The sequence below is a fragment of the Gobius niger genome (assembly GCF_951799975.1).
Source record: "Gobius niger genome assembly, chromosome: 10".
NCBI lineage: Eukaryota > Metazoa > Chordata > Actinopteri > Gobiiformes > Gobiidae > Gobius > Gobius niger.
Genome location: NC_136861.1, coordinates 28,381,453 through 28,396,373, shown reverse-complemented (window position 1 = coordinate 28,396,373; position 14,921 = coordinate 28,381,453). Strand labels below are relative to the sequence as shown.

The 14,921-nt window shown below is 42.8% G+C and overlaps 1 protein-coding gene across 2 annotated transcripts in view; it reads left to right on the top strand.

Annotated features, from left to right (window-relative positions):
* The first annotated feature begins 3,860 nt into the window (after positions 1 to 3,860).
* prkcbb (protein kinase C, beta b) overlaps positions 3,861 to 14,921 on the top strand; it is a 117,054-nt gene continuing 105,993 nt past the window's right edge. For both annotated transcript variants that reach the window (XM_079564013.1, XM_079564012.1), the window contains exons 1-2: positions 3,861 to 4,324; positions 7,045 to 7,076. In XM_079564013.1, coding sequence (XP_079420139.1) covers positions 4,146 to 4,324; positions 7,045 to 7,076 — 211 coding nt within the window. In that variant the 5' untranslated portion in view covers positions 3,861 to 4,145. The remainder of the gene's footprint in view (positions 4,325 to 7,044; positions 7,077 to 14,921) is intronic.

Genomic DNA, 14,921 nt, shown 5'->3' with positions numbered 1-14,921 from the left:
AAGCGAAAACAAAACATGGCACAGTGGCTGAACATTCGAGGGCTACGCATGTTTTTGAAGACACGATTTAGGTGGAGTTCGCCCCGTACGGCGAGTCGGCATGGTCGTTTTTAAAACACTGTTAAAAGGATGCAGATTCTCTCTTCTTCTGCCATGAGGAAGCTCCTTGTTCTATTCTGTTGCGACACAATTACAGAAAATGAGTTGAGGTTCCTTTTTACTATTTGTATTCTTATGCTACATCTCCTTTAACAATAGCAGATGGTGTTTAATATGTTCAGAACCAACAGAAATGTCAAAGCTTTTTGGAAAGGGCTGGAGACGTATGGTTGGAGATTGCTGCCCTAGACTCACAGCTGGAAGGTCCCGTAGCAAAGCGATTTGTGACCATGCAATTCCGAGTGCTAATTCTGAGCGCTTTGTCTTCTTTCTTTCATGAGCGTTCTCGGCATCTTATTCCCTTGGGACGGTTAATTCGACCTCCAGTGCCCGCCGTGTGGTTGCTGGCCACGTCATCGTCACGTCTGGTTGGAGCGTTGGAGTGTTGTGACCACGATCTCTGAGGGAAACACGCTATTTTTTTGAGCTCCACTTAAAACTTCCAGTCTCATGCGACCTACAAGACAAACCCCAGGACGATTGCGAGCAGCGTTTCTTGGTCGTGACGCCAAGCATGACATCGTGGGAGAGGCTGGTTGTGCTTCAATGATGCTTGACAAAGAGGGCACCTTGATTCTTCTCCAAACCAGTGCTTTCAAGAGAGATGAGATCTTTAAATATTATCCCTATGTCTGTGTACGTAAATGGGTCTCCTCTGGGTGCTCTGGTTTTCCCATTAACCGAAAAAACCCCAAGCAGAATCGGCTATTTCTCCAACTACTGTAGGTCTATCCAAGACTACCAACATCTTCATTTTCCCTTGGGCACTGATCGAAGGATGGCTCAAATGCCAAAGACGTATATCCCGACTTATACGGGGAACAAACATCTTTAAATCCCACAAATACAAACTTTCTCTCACCCAGTTTTTTCCTGGCACCTCTTTTGCCTCGATACACACTTGCCCTACTTGGTGAACCCATGGGAGCGGTTGCATCAGATCCTGCGTATTGATAAAATTGGAAGCGATTATGGGCTTATGTGTGAACGATGACTCACATCAAGCCTCCGTGCATCCGCATTTCCCCCATTCAGGTTCCAACACGGTTTTCTGACGTCACGAGGTCCCTAGACGTCTGTTCTCATGCAAAATTAATATGACAGTCTGAGATTAAAGGTCTTCTCTTGCTCTTATGATTCTGACCCTTTTATTTGGGACGCCTTGATATTTCACGATATTCAGCTAAAAACAGTGTTTATAAGGGCGTTGATTGAGCATGTTCAGTGAAGGCCTGAATTACGCCCCCTGTTGGCAGCGATGGGAGTGGACAAAGGTTGATTAACCTCTTACCACCCCCCCAAACCAAATGCATTCTGTCCTCTTTGGCTATTACATATAGGCCCGTGTAACACCTCATTTGAAAGCTAAGACCCACAAAACTGATCTTTTTCCTCGCGTTGTTGTAGTGTTGTGTCACCTTTTGTATGTTTTTTCTTTTCTTTTTTTTTTTCTTTTTTTCATTTTTGTCACATTTTTGTTGAGTTTTTGTGACATTTTTGTTGAATTTTTTTCACATTTTTGTTGAATTTTTTTTCACATTTTTGTTGCGTTTACATCCTTGTTTTCTTCTCATTTTTTGTGGCTATTTTGGTGCTTTTTTCCCAAGAAGCTTTTTGATTAGGGTAAAGCCAAACTGGAGAAAATGGGATCCGTTCAGGTGGGAGCTAAGAGGTTAAACAAACCCCAAAATATGAGCTCATTTTAGGAATGGCTATATTCATTTGGAGGAACACTTCTGGGTGTAGAGGCGACACTGTGGCTGAGCAATCAATGCTCTTGCCTCGAAGCAAGAAGGTCCCTGGTTGGATTTCGCAGAGTCTTGGGGAGTCTCACACGTTCTCCTCATGAAAGGCTCCTGTAAAATTAAACCAAGTGTCTCAAAATGAAGAGCATAAAAGTGCTAAAACCTGGTCGGGAGAGCGGGCCCGTAGCTGCTCTGCCCTGTTATGTGTCCAGCCTCCAAATAAATCAATCTCATGTAGGTCATTTACAGCGGCAGAGCGGCACATTATGAAAGCCAGAGCATGTCTGTCTGTCTGTTCGATGTCCCGCCATGATCCGCTGTGACCTTAAAACAGGTGGGAATCGATGCCCGCAGAGTAAAAACGCTCTCTCTCGTCATTCAAAAACTGCTTTGTTCGTTATTTTGGCAAACAGTTTCTGAAAATGAAAAGAGTTTGTTTTGTCTATGTTATATGTTATAAGGTTGCCCCTTCATTGGGTGATCCTGTCTGACAATATGCTCATGTCCCTAGTCTGATCATGAATAAATAAGCAATGTATATGGAATTGCAGAACTCCTGGATTTGTTAATTTCAGCTCTCAAATTGCCTCCCCCACACCATTTCTTGGTTAGTGCTGGCAGCAATTGTTTTTAGTCTGATTTATCAGGTTCCAGGAGACGATGATTCCAGATGTTTTGAATTTAGAGTTGAATTACTTTTTCATTTCCTTTACAGCTTGCATGATTATTGTTATATAACACAAAATATGGATGGCATAAACAAACATGGAGTCCAAACATATTTGAAAGAGACTATATTGAATAAAGTACAACACCCTTAAACCTTAGGCATTTAATACATTATAGTGATATAGTGGCTCAGAACCGAGATATTGGCGGTTCCAATCTTGGCTCCTACAAGTGCAGACTGTTATTGTGTCCTTGGGCAAGACACCCACCGCCTGACTGGTTGGACAGGAAGACCAGATAAAGGGATAAAAAATATTTATATTTAGCTGAAGATTCATTTATCCACAGGGAAACCACAGAGATGATTTAGTATCAATTCAAATGGGGGCCATAGACCAGCACACTCTGTGCGATTTCCAAACCCAGATTAATGGAGATTAAATAAGAATTAGACACGAATATGACACAATTATAAGAAAATCAATGCAAGGTCGAGGGAAACAAAGAATACTGTCTGTTGACATGACAGACATCCTAGCTCAAATGTGTCCTACTATATGAAGCAGCCTATACCACCAGGGGTGCACTAAAGTAATTAAGATGGCATTACATCACACAACAGAATCATGCGCATTTTAAACCTTTAAAGAGGGGGTATTATGCTTTTTTTCAGTCACATAGCACCAGTCTATATCACACTACAATGATGACCAAACCTTCTGTTGGTCTGTAAATGCAGTAAATTAGAATAACTGCCTTGTATAAAATTGCTCTCTCAAAATGGCTGTAGTGAATGTCTTGAAATAGGCCTCTGTCTCTTTAAGAACCTCTGACCCTTTCCGACATGCCCCCTCCACACACTGTCTGTGGCATCAGTGGGGAGGGGGTTCTGCTGAGGAGCAGTGGTTGGTTACTCGGCTGGTGACGAAAGCTCGGAGGCGTCTCCAGGAGGTGGGGGCGTTCCTAGGAGGCAAACCTATCCCTAAAATGGCCGCCATCAGAGTTTTTACAGATTACTCAAAAACACATGAATGTGCCAAGGCAACGCATGTTTTTAATGAGGGAATGACATGATGTAAAGCTTGAAAAAGTCGATTTTGCATAATACCCCCCCTTTAACAACCCCTAGAATATTTATGGCTGCAGAAAACTTCCAAATCGCAGCTTTAAATGTGATTTACAGTAGTCTTTTCTTCTGAAGCAGCTCCCAGAGCAGCGGTCCGCGTGACCCCTCCCTCCTCTCCCTCTCTCTCTGTACTCCGTCTGTAGTCGCTCTGAGCGCGCACAGGAGAAGGAGGAAGCGCGGTGAGAGCAGCGGTGCGACGGGCACAGTCAGCCAGCGAATAACACCGCTACAATCTGCCTAAACTCCCCCAGAACCGCACGCTGTTTCACCAGTCACCTCCTCCTTGGGGAAAAAAAGAAAGAAAGAGCACACTCTACCTTCGGGAGCCACGAGCGACTTCAAACCGAGGAGCGCGAGCAAAGTTCTGCTGCCAGCCCGAGTCCCCACCTCCTCCTCCTCCGCCGCCGCCGCACAGGTAGTTGTCCACACACCGTCCCGCTCCGACCATGGCAGACTCCGCGGCGGCCAACAGCGATGGCGAGGACGGACCGCAGCAGCCGGCGAGGGGCTTCGCGCGCCAGGGAGCCCTGCGCCAGAAGAACGTGCACGAGGTGAAGGACCACAAGTTCATCGCGCGGTTCTTCAAGCAGCCCACCTTCTGCAGCCACTGCACGGACTTCATCTGGTGAGAGCGAGGCGGGGAGGGGGCGCGGGGTAACCGCTTTTGGCATGTGGCAGCAGCAGGCCAGGAGATGGCTTAAACAGGGCGTGCGTAATGGGTTGCATGATTAAGCCTTGCAATTGCGATTAGACTTGTGATGTGAAATAAACGAGTTCAGAAGTTCAAAACAGGGCTAGTTATCCATTATCAAATAGCAAGGACGGGAGGCTACTCTGAAAACAAAATAATTGGTCCAGAGGTCTCCAACATGTTCAGAATTGCATCGTGTGATTCTTGTATTGGTTTAGTAGTTGAAATTTCAGTCTTCCTCCAAATGAGTGATTGCAAACAAATCGCAAATGTGATGAGGTTCTGGCCCCCAAAAGAGAGAGAAGACTGAAATATGAACTGCTGCATGAAAACTAAAATCACATGCATTTCACAACATGTGCGTAAAGGTCCAAACTACTTAGCAGGTTTAATCCCAAAGGAGACATTTCACTTTGTTGTCTTCAGAGCACCTAATCGCTGCCTCCGCAATTTGCCAGTCGAGGCAAAAAAAAATTGCAGCTTCAATTTGATTGTGCCGCCCTAATGTGCATGCACTTAAAATGGGCGGATTATGCCGGATCATAAGCTGGTCATCATCAACACCTCGCCAAATGCGGACCAGTTGATTTACAGTTTGTTTGCTCGCGCTTTTACTATCAAATCACTTGGGTCATTTGAATTTTCATTTTCCTATTGCCATGTTATCTCTCACCGTGATCAGCAAAACAATAAATCGAAGGTAGTAATGTAAAAAAAAAAGAGAGACATTTTAAAGCGCCGTCAAGCCCCGATCTCACACATTGCACTTGTTGAAGCGGTTGCAGAGGGTCAGGAATGAGGGCTGAGCAGAGCTAGGCCTATCAACGCATAGCATAAAGTGAGCATAAAAATCCAATCTCCTTTTCTTCCACTTTGAAATCCCTCTGCCGCCTCCCCCTGACATACTGTATTCCCTTCATTCTCTCCCTTCCATCACCTGCTGGGCCCTCGACAGCGATCCAGCCTGCCTCTCCCCGCTTATGTGAAATGAGTTTCCGGCTCTGCGGCTTGGCCTAATTTGATCCCTTTATTATTATCATCCGCCTTGCACTACAGTATTCCCCAAATGGCCTTTATTTAAGTCCTGCATTGGGCTTTTTAATTTGTGAATTGCTAAACGGTTTGACCCTGAAAGAGCGCGGCCCGTGCACGTGTACAACACCGTGTAATCCTAATGGGCCGCACTAAAAATGACCCTAAATGATGAACATGGCGCACTCTGCGTAATGGCCTGACCTGTTTAGTCTGTCAATCTATGGGCATATTATGAGAGGCGAGGCAGCGCTCAGTCCTTTTGCACTCAAAGGCATTGCTGCATTTAGGTAATTACCCAGTTTTTTTTTTTTCATGAGACTCAAACCACAAATGTGCTCTTTGCCAGTGGGAGACATGCACGGTTGTTAGTCCAGGCGACTACTTCTGAAAACCTTTACTACGTTGTATTACTATTGTGACTTGTGTGGCCGATGTCTTGACGCGAGACCCGACCTGGCTACCCTCGTGTTTATGGGCGCAAAGCAGATGTAGCTGTGGGAGTAGCCCATTGTGCATGTTTTGGGTGGATAGGAAAACCCGAGTGCCTTTCCTGAAATGGCGAGGAAATACAAACGCCGTGCAGAAAGCGAAAACAAAGGGTTTTCAAACAGTCGTCTCTTACGGGTGGTTTTTAATGGAAGACCTTTTGCCTTTCGAGCCACATATTATTCCTGGCCGCAGGCTGGACTTTTAAGTCCGTTCAGTCGGGAGGAACTAGAACTACAGAAGAACTGACAACAAGAAGTCTCAATTTAGAAAACACCCAGTATTGATGACAACTGGAAAAGGCGATTTTATTTAAACCACGCTTTTCATACACAGGGCAACTCAATGCGCCTTACAAAAGAAGATATGCGAAATTACAATCAGGCTAAAGTTAAGGCGAAGCACATACATTAAAACAAATGTATGCGAAATACGCAGTACACAAGGTCACGTGTTGGAATGTATTTATTTCTGTGTAGGGGAAGGGCGCCCCCCTGTCGACTGCAGGGCGGGGGCGGGGAAGTTGAGAAAAGGCCATGAACCCAGATGCAGAAGGATTGGGGCGTGGCCAGGGAGGGGATGTGTGTGCAGCTATTTGCATGAAAACCTTTCGTTTGTTTATTTGTTTATTTGTTCGGGATGCTGCATGTTAATGGTCACAAATGCATGTAAAACACGCCTCGTCCATCCAGGCGCGAGACATGTGCGCTAACCACTCAGCCACCGTGCCGCCACATAATAATGAATGCACATCGCAAATGAACATTCAAATCAATGCTCTAAGTGGGCGCGCTCATGTTCCCATCGTAACTCCCATTGTTTCCCAGACCCTTTTATTGACCCGCGTGTGCCATATTGTTCCGATCCGAACTCCGCTCTGCCCACACACTCCTCAGCAGGTGTGCCCGACTGCGTGTGATTTTGAATGTGTTTCTTTTAGACAGAAAGCCTTGGCGCGGCGGGACCAAAGTGCCACGCGGAGTTTGACATTTTGCTTTTCATGCTAATCTCCTGAGGCAAAAGAGAGCCTTTTTTTTTTTTTCCTTACTCCCGTGCATTCTTGCGGCCCTGTGTGTTAGTGCGTGTCCCCACCTGTGCGCGCCTAACCTGTTTCCTATATGCTTTCTCCGCAGGGGATTCGGCAAGCAGGGATTCCAGTGTCAAGGTAGGCGGATAAAAGGCGCTCATTTACATTGGTACAGTATGCAGTGTTCCTCAATTCACCAGCTCACGGTGTCTTTCAGCATTTTTTTTTCTTTTTTTTTTCTTGTTTTAGTGGCTTACGTCCCGCGATTACACAACCAATCTCTTTGTCCCATTGTTTTATTCCCACATTATAAATTAGCAATTGTTTATCCACGCATTGTTGCTCGGTAAAGGAATATAGCGGCTTAAATTTAGCAGGACTTGATTGACACGTCCTGCTGTAAATTGTTCAAAGTGTCACAAATTTGACAAAGGGACCACACGGATGCAAACAAAGGCATTCCCAGTGCGCTTTTTGGCACAAAATATGGCCAAAAAAAAAACGTGTAATGAAACAGAACAGCATAACTGATCGCAATGGAATCTAAATCGCCATTCAGAAACGTGTGCCCCCTCACTGATTTACGTCAGCAGTGAGTGTGCCCATGTAGCTCCTCCGTGTTTTTAACCAAACATTCGCCTTGACCAGACTTGAAACTACGAGTTACTCTCCCAAGAGCCTGGAGCTAAGTGTAAAAATAGCCTCATTTTGGTACACGATTGACTTACTGCATCGACAAAAGCGTCTGATTTCATGGCTGCTTGTACTCTCATGCAACAAATGGATAATGAAACTATGGAGCTATAGTGTTCACTTCCCCATGTGACAATATCGCTGGATGTCCCCGGGTCACAACAACAACTGTCTATAGAAGCTTCTGCAAAACATGTGTCACAGAAGCCGCAGTTCGACGACAGGAGTGCAACAATGCGATGTTAATTTGAATGGATTGTTTGTTGACATTTGTGACTATTTCAAGACATATTTTGCCCCTTCATGTTAGAATATTGAGGCAGAATTATGTTTATTCAGGGCTCCAGACTTCACACATTCTACACTCTCCTATATGAGCATTAATAGGTTGCATTCACAACATATTTTTTTTGTTATGGAGTGGCTGAATAAATATGATTTAATAATGCCATCGCTTTTTAATTCTGTGGTTAGAAAAAGTCACCTTGGTTGATTTTGCTGACGTTGAGTACATTAGACTTTACTCCAGTTTCTGTTTCTTTTGAATCGGCCAAAGTAATTACAGAGATATTAACCATAAACCAGGTCCGAACGTCTGCATTTTGACCATAAAAAGACAACCTATTACATTTCATTGGTTAGTTTAGCTTACGAGTCTATTCTCTCAAACATACGCCTATCGTTTACAAACCATAAAACCGTCTTTTATGACCGCGATATAAACCATCTTTATGATCTGGGCTGTTATTACCAGGCAGTTGCTGATAAAAATAGAACAAGAGTTCACGTCCATTGAATTTATTATTTATTTTTTTAATCAATTTTCAGAAAGACTGTCTTTTTTTTTCTTGTATTCACAGCCAGCTGAGTGTGTCCAAGGATTTTTGTCTCCTAGCAACAGTGAAACATTGAGCACCCGTTCGTTCGTATAGGCTGCAGCGGGGCTGGAGAAGTGCTCGGGCCAGCGCTGTTTTAGCTGTAATTAGCCCATTGGCGCCGACAGAAAGAACAACTGTCCATCTCGCTGCGGCTGGCTTACATTCTCATTTCGGTTTGTGTCGATTAATATTGCCCGAATGCAATACGTTTTTCTCAAAGGCAGTTATTTTGCGCAGTGTCTTAATAGTGACTGGAATCGTATATGAGACAAACGTGCACCATTTGTCCCTGGTGTTAATCCACAGGTGACTTGTGCTGGAGGCAAACCATGGCATTGGTTATGGAGGTTGAGGTGGCCGATGGTTTTGCTGCTGTGATGGAGATGCTGTGAAGCTTTTGACATACACAATGCATATAGTTGGAATGCTTGTATTTTTACTTTTCACTCACATATATCGTATTTTAAGCTAGGGCCCGACCGATATATCCCTCAGTCAGAGCTTTAAAATGAGCCCTCCCCAGGCCTCAGGGCAGCAGAGACACATTGTGGTGAAAATCGGTTGCGAGTTTGTACCTTTTTTATACATTTAATGTTTTAGACTTCTGCTTATAATTTTGGAATCATAAGAGATATTCGGCCAGATCTTGTGCTGTGCAAACTCTAACTTGATTTACTGAGTGGCGGAGCTGTTGCGATATGCGCCTTCGCCACTTGCGAGAGGGCGCTGCTTATAAAAAGAGTTGGACTGAGGCGTGGTTGCAAGCAGCACTGTGAGCAGCGCTCTGATGTCAGCCTCACATTCACATCCCTCGTTTACATTGCACTGCCTTGTGTACTTCCTTAAACATTATAGGCTCTCACAGGTCAAACTACAACCTGTATTAAAGGGATATTTCATGATTTTTGTCATAGGGCCTCATTTCCTAGCTATCCAGAGTGTTGCTGATTTCTGGAGATATTTTTTTTTTGTAATTCATCCAGTTCTTATATTTGAAGAGTTATGTGGCGCTAGGCTTGTGCTAGGCTAGCGCATTCCTATGGTATCAGCTAGCCTACATTAAAAACAGTCTGACTCGCTCCACAGAGCACCTGAGGCAAATCACTTATAACACCAGACTAACCATATAAATGTCTGTGTCGATAGAATAATTTTTGGAATATAACTGACCTTGCATCACATGAATGATCGCATTTTGAGGGACTATTTTCTAGCAGATCACTCAGCCGCTGCGTAGCTTATACAACCACGAAGCTGATGCTTAAATAAAAGGTCTTTTAAATGCAAAATGGTTAAAATTATTCTATCGACACAGACATGTATATGGTTAGTCTGGTGATAAGTGATTTGCCTCAGGTGCTCTGTGGAGCGGGTCAGACTGTTTTTAAAGCAGGCTAGCTAGCTGATATTGTAGAAATGTACTAGCCTTGCTCTAGCCTAGTGCCACGAAACTCTTCAAATATAAGAACTGCTTGAATTACTTAAAAAATATCTCCAGAAATCAGCAACACTCTGGATAACTAGGAAATGAGGCCCTATGTCAAAATTCATGAAATATCCCTTTATCCCCATCGTGAGCCGAACAATGTTCGTGTCTCCAGAGAAAGACATGTCGCCTGCAGCCGGTCCTGTTGTGGTGTGGGTCGGCACTTGCTTGGCAGCGACCAAAACAAAAGCACATGTTTACCCCCCACTCCCGCCCCTTCCCGGCCGTGGAGTCCGGTTGGAGGAGAAGGCTGCTGTACATAACTTCACAAATGGCCATGGGTGTGTCACCACCCCACGTACTTCCCACTTAAGATAAGATACATGACTGAAACCTTTATTATAGTGATAAACTATTTGCTATTTGAGAGATACAAAAATATATTACATCAAATTGAATTACTTGAAATATATCAGACCCCAATAATCCATACATTTAAAACGTCTTCAGCAACATGGGATAAGACGGCTAAATACAAAGAGATCTAAATATGGGAAAATATGTGACCCAGATAGTTGCGTCCTTTGCGGTTTGCTGATTCTGATCATAAAAATTGCATTGAGTCTGCCTCCCCTATTTAGCTGATAATGTGGCATTGCTCTTTCAATTTCACAATCAGACACTTGGAGACCCAGTTAGCTGTAATTTTTCCATTTGTTCTATGCAAGGTCTTATCTTCAGTTGTTTTCGTAACCTTGTCCTGGGCTGCTCTTGGACCTCCTTGCCCGTCTGGAGCAGAGTATCACTTCTCGGAGCTCAGACAGGAAATTCTTCTGCAAGGTCATACTCATTTTCTCACTGCTGTTTGCGCCTTTGTGTTGTTGAATAAACATTGGATACATCAGCCATTACTTCATGATTTCTTTGTTGAATATCCTGATAGAAATGGTGCGGTATATCGTAGGGTTGGCCGATTTGTTGTTGTGATACTAAAATTTCAAACTTGATTTCGATACTGAAAATAAAACTCGATACCGATTTCGATTCCATGGCAAAAAACAAAAACAAAACGCTTTTTAAATGTATGCTATATTTACTATAGGAAACTTGTGTTATTTACCATGCAGAACACTCAGCACTATTTTAGTTTATTTGGTTTTACCATGTTCATGAGAAGTTATTGTAATAAAAGGTCTAATTTGTCACTCTCTAATGTTGTGCTTTTTCAGCAGCAATGTTCTTAGTAAAATGCTAGAATTATGCTTGGCTATATAAACAACAACATAAACTATTTACAGACTGGATTTGACCCAGGACCATCATGTTAAAACACTGTATCTGCAGAACAGTGAATAGTCACTGCTGTCACATTATACTGTAGGTGCATTCATTCAAAGCACCAAAAAATGATAAAACTGGCCTTTATAATTCCTCCAAATATATCCATGAGTCCAGTACAAACAGTAAACATGTAACTAGTTTTAATTTAAGTAATTAACTAATAATGTAAAAAAAAAAAAATTGGAGGAAAAACAGCTAAATATCCAATGCTAACAGACACATGTAAACGAAGCTAGGCTAACCTATAGGAATGAATGGGCTGCTAAGCTAACTTTAGCTTAGCAGCCCATTCACTCGCTAATGCTAAAGTTTCCATCAAAATGGCTGCTCTTTTCGACCTGGTCCAGCAGCAGTAATCAGATCCTACATTTTGACAATGAATGCATTTAGTTTTGGAATTTTATTCATGGTTCAACCTGCACGGGGAAGACAGAAAGTATTGATACCCGCTCAAATTAATAATTAGCTTCAATACTACTTGTTGTGTCAATTTAGTGTAGAATATATACATTAATTTTTTTTGACGACCCTACACCCTTGTGGCTAGGGTGACTCCAGAAGGCTTGCTGTAATTTGGAATCCAATAGGGGCTTTACACCTGTCAAAAACAACTTAAAAATCTGGCTCCATGGACTTTTTTCTAAAAAAAAAAGTAGAACATTTTTAAATACACTGTTTTTTGTTCTATGGATTTTTACAGTTTTTGCTTTGGGCTTTGCTTGACAGGTCCTAGAAACTGTGGAGGCTTGTTGCTGCTCTACCGTGGAGTTTCCCGACTTTTTGTATTTTTTTTTTTTTGGAACATGCTCTGTAGGAGGAGACTGACCCGCCATCTTGGATTCTCCCTCGACTTGTGTTGTTTATGTAAATGTGGAGGACTGAAGAATGACAGTCTACTAATAATATGTCTAACTATGGTCTTGTCAAGCAATGAGTGAGTGACCGGGGGCTTTAAGCAGTGAAGTGTGAACTTTCAAAAGAAGCAGATGGCTTTAGTTGCCCCTAAAATGATGATGATGCAGACGGTGCATAACCCACCTCTGTTGTATTTGGTGATGCAGGAAAAAAAGTTTCACATCTATAACAAAATTTCCCCTTTAAAATCACATAGAACAGAACTAACTTCATCCAAACGCCAACAATCTTCACATAGGTGTTTGAACCTTCACATGTTGATATTAAATCTGTCTGCTGTCACGCCCAGTTAAAAGCAGAAGTTGTATTTGCTCCGTCAGTCAACCATGATTTACGTTTCAGATCTGGCATGCTTCAATTCGCCACTATATTTTGTCGCGCAGCGTGTCTGTTTCACAGTCCAGCACTCACTCACAAAGGATGTGGCTAACTGCGAGGCCTGTCTTATCTGTCAAGAATCAAGTATTACATTTTTCTTCCGCGATTTCATCATCTAAATTAAGAAAGCACCGAAACATTTAACTGGACGCATTTCAATTTATTCAAGCCCAATGAGTTGCAATTCTATGGGTTTTGACAGTCTCTACATTATTATTAGTTGCAGAAAAAATAGATAAAAAGATGAATTTATTTTTTCTGCAACAAAAATAAGCTACTCTGAGGAAGAGTAGTTTCCCTTTGGGTGCAATTGTGGTGTATATTCATGTACACTGATGCGTTTTCGGCAGTCTGTCATATTTTTAGCTGGTGGACTTCCTGTTATAGGAACTTGATTATTCAGTTTGTTTTAGAAGATATAGTTTATAATAACTTGGGCCCAAACGATATATCGACCTACCTGCCAATATATATATTTTTTTACAGTGTCGGCAATCTGCCAATATCTGCCAATATCTGCCAATATCGGCCAGTATTGACCGAAAACAATGCTGATATCTCCGGAACCGAAAGTAATAGCAACTTAAACTCCCTAGACCTCAGGGGGGCGGAGGAACATCGCGGTAAAAATCGGTCGCAAGTTTGAACACCTATTTTATGTTATAATTTCAGGACCATAAGATGGAGACTTACCATTTTTTGTTTTGGAATCTGCTGATTTTTGACAAGCTCCCTACAAAAGATGAATGTCCTGAATAAAAGCAGTACATAAAGGCATCGGTCTGAGAAAAACCCATATCGGTCGACCCCTATTAGATATATTTCTATGATTGAAACCTTTACTATAACAATAAATGTTTAACAATAGTCCGTTTGAGCAATAAAAAAAATTACATCAAATGAAATTACTTGAAGCAGTACTAAGCAACTCATGCACCTAGAGGCCATAAGCGCCACTGCAGGTGTCGTAGCATGTTGCGTTTTTTTTTACTCATTAATTGTCCGTGAGATTAAATACTACGCTGACAGAAAAGACACAGGGAGAGAGGCTTATTGTACATCCAATTACATAATGGAGATAATTTTTTTCTCTCAAACTTTGCTGTAAATACTGTTTAAGTGGCGCTAACCTGCAGTTAGCTTCGCCCGTTAGCCTATTAGCTTCTTTGTGGTTCCATTAGTGTGTATTGGGGCCTCTGACCCGTAGGCAGCGAAGTCGCAAGCATGGTTTTCTGGCCAGAGACACCCATTAACACTTGATTACCCCCAGAGAGACTACGGAAAGGATTTGTTAATTTTAAAAATACATCGGCTATCGGTCATGCCAACCCCTTCATATCATTATTGGACCCCGAAAACCCATATGGCAGCCATAACTTCCTGGACCCCCATGCAGTTCAATTGACATGCCGTGCTCAGGATACAATTCAAAAGTCTACACCGCCTTCCGGATGGTTAGGCAATTGGTGTTTTTTAGAAAAAGAACAGTGGTCTAGGTCAGTCCAAAATAATAGAAGACCTCACACCTGAATATTCATGCAGGTTAGAGGCCAGGTTTTTAGCTTTCACAGGAAATGATCTGAAAAATATCAGTATTATGCAATAAACGGTGTGCCAAAATCATTATGCAACTTAATGAAAAACAAGAAATTACCATCTCACATGTCTTTTTTTAGATTTAGTTTTTTCGGGAAACCAACTAACGATTTACCAAAAAAGTTACATCCATGGAATCTGTCAATGTCTGGATGTGTTAATGATAAACTTTCTGAGCAGTGATCCTCCATTACACAGTGGCTCATCACCATTTCATACACTTTGGGGTTGGAAAATGGTGGTGGTGCTTTGTGGGAAAGGTCTTAGAACGGCTCTGGATCCAGGTTTACAAAAGAGTTAAGAAAGTTTGCTTAGGCTCAGCTGTAGAAAATCCAGATTCTCAGTTTCGCCCTGTGTTGTTAGTGTAAACAAACATGGCTCAGTGCAGCAGCTGGCCTTATGTAATCCGATACTTTTCAGTACATTTATTCTTTCGGCGAGCACTCTTTTTGCGCGTACGCCGCTATGACTATGAGTGTTTATTTTCCACCAATGAACCACAGGGCTCCTATTTCCTTAATGGCTGCTTGCCGTGCTCTAGTGCTTCCACGTGATTGGCTGTGTGCTAATGAGTTTCAGTGCGCATCAGGCTGTCAAGTGTCCTCCAGGCAGATTTACTTTGCACAAGTGATCACTGTGGAGAGACGGGTTGGCGGGGGCTGGCTTGCTGGCTTGAAGTATTGGCCGTGGTGTCAAGTGTGAAGAAGTCAAGGAGGAAAGGTGACGGGGGACAGGGAGGAAAGAGACGGCGGATTT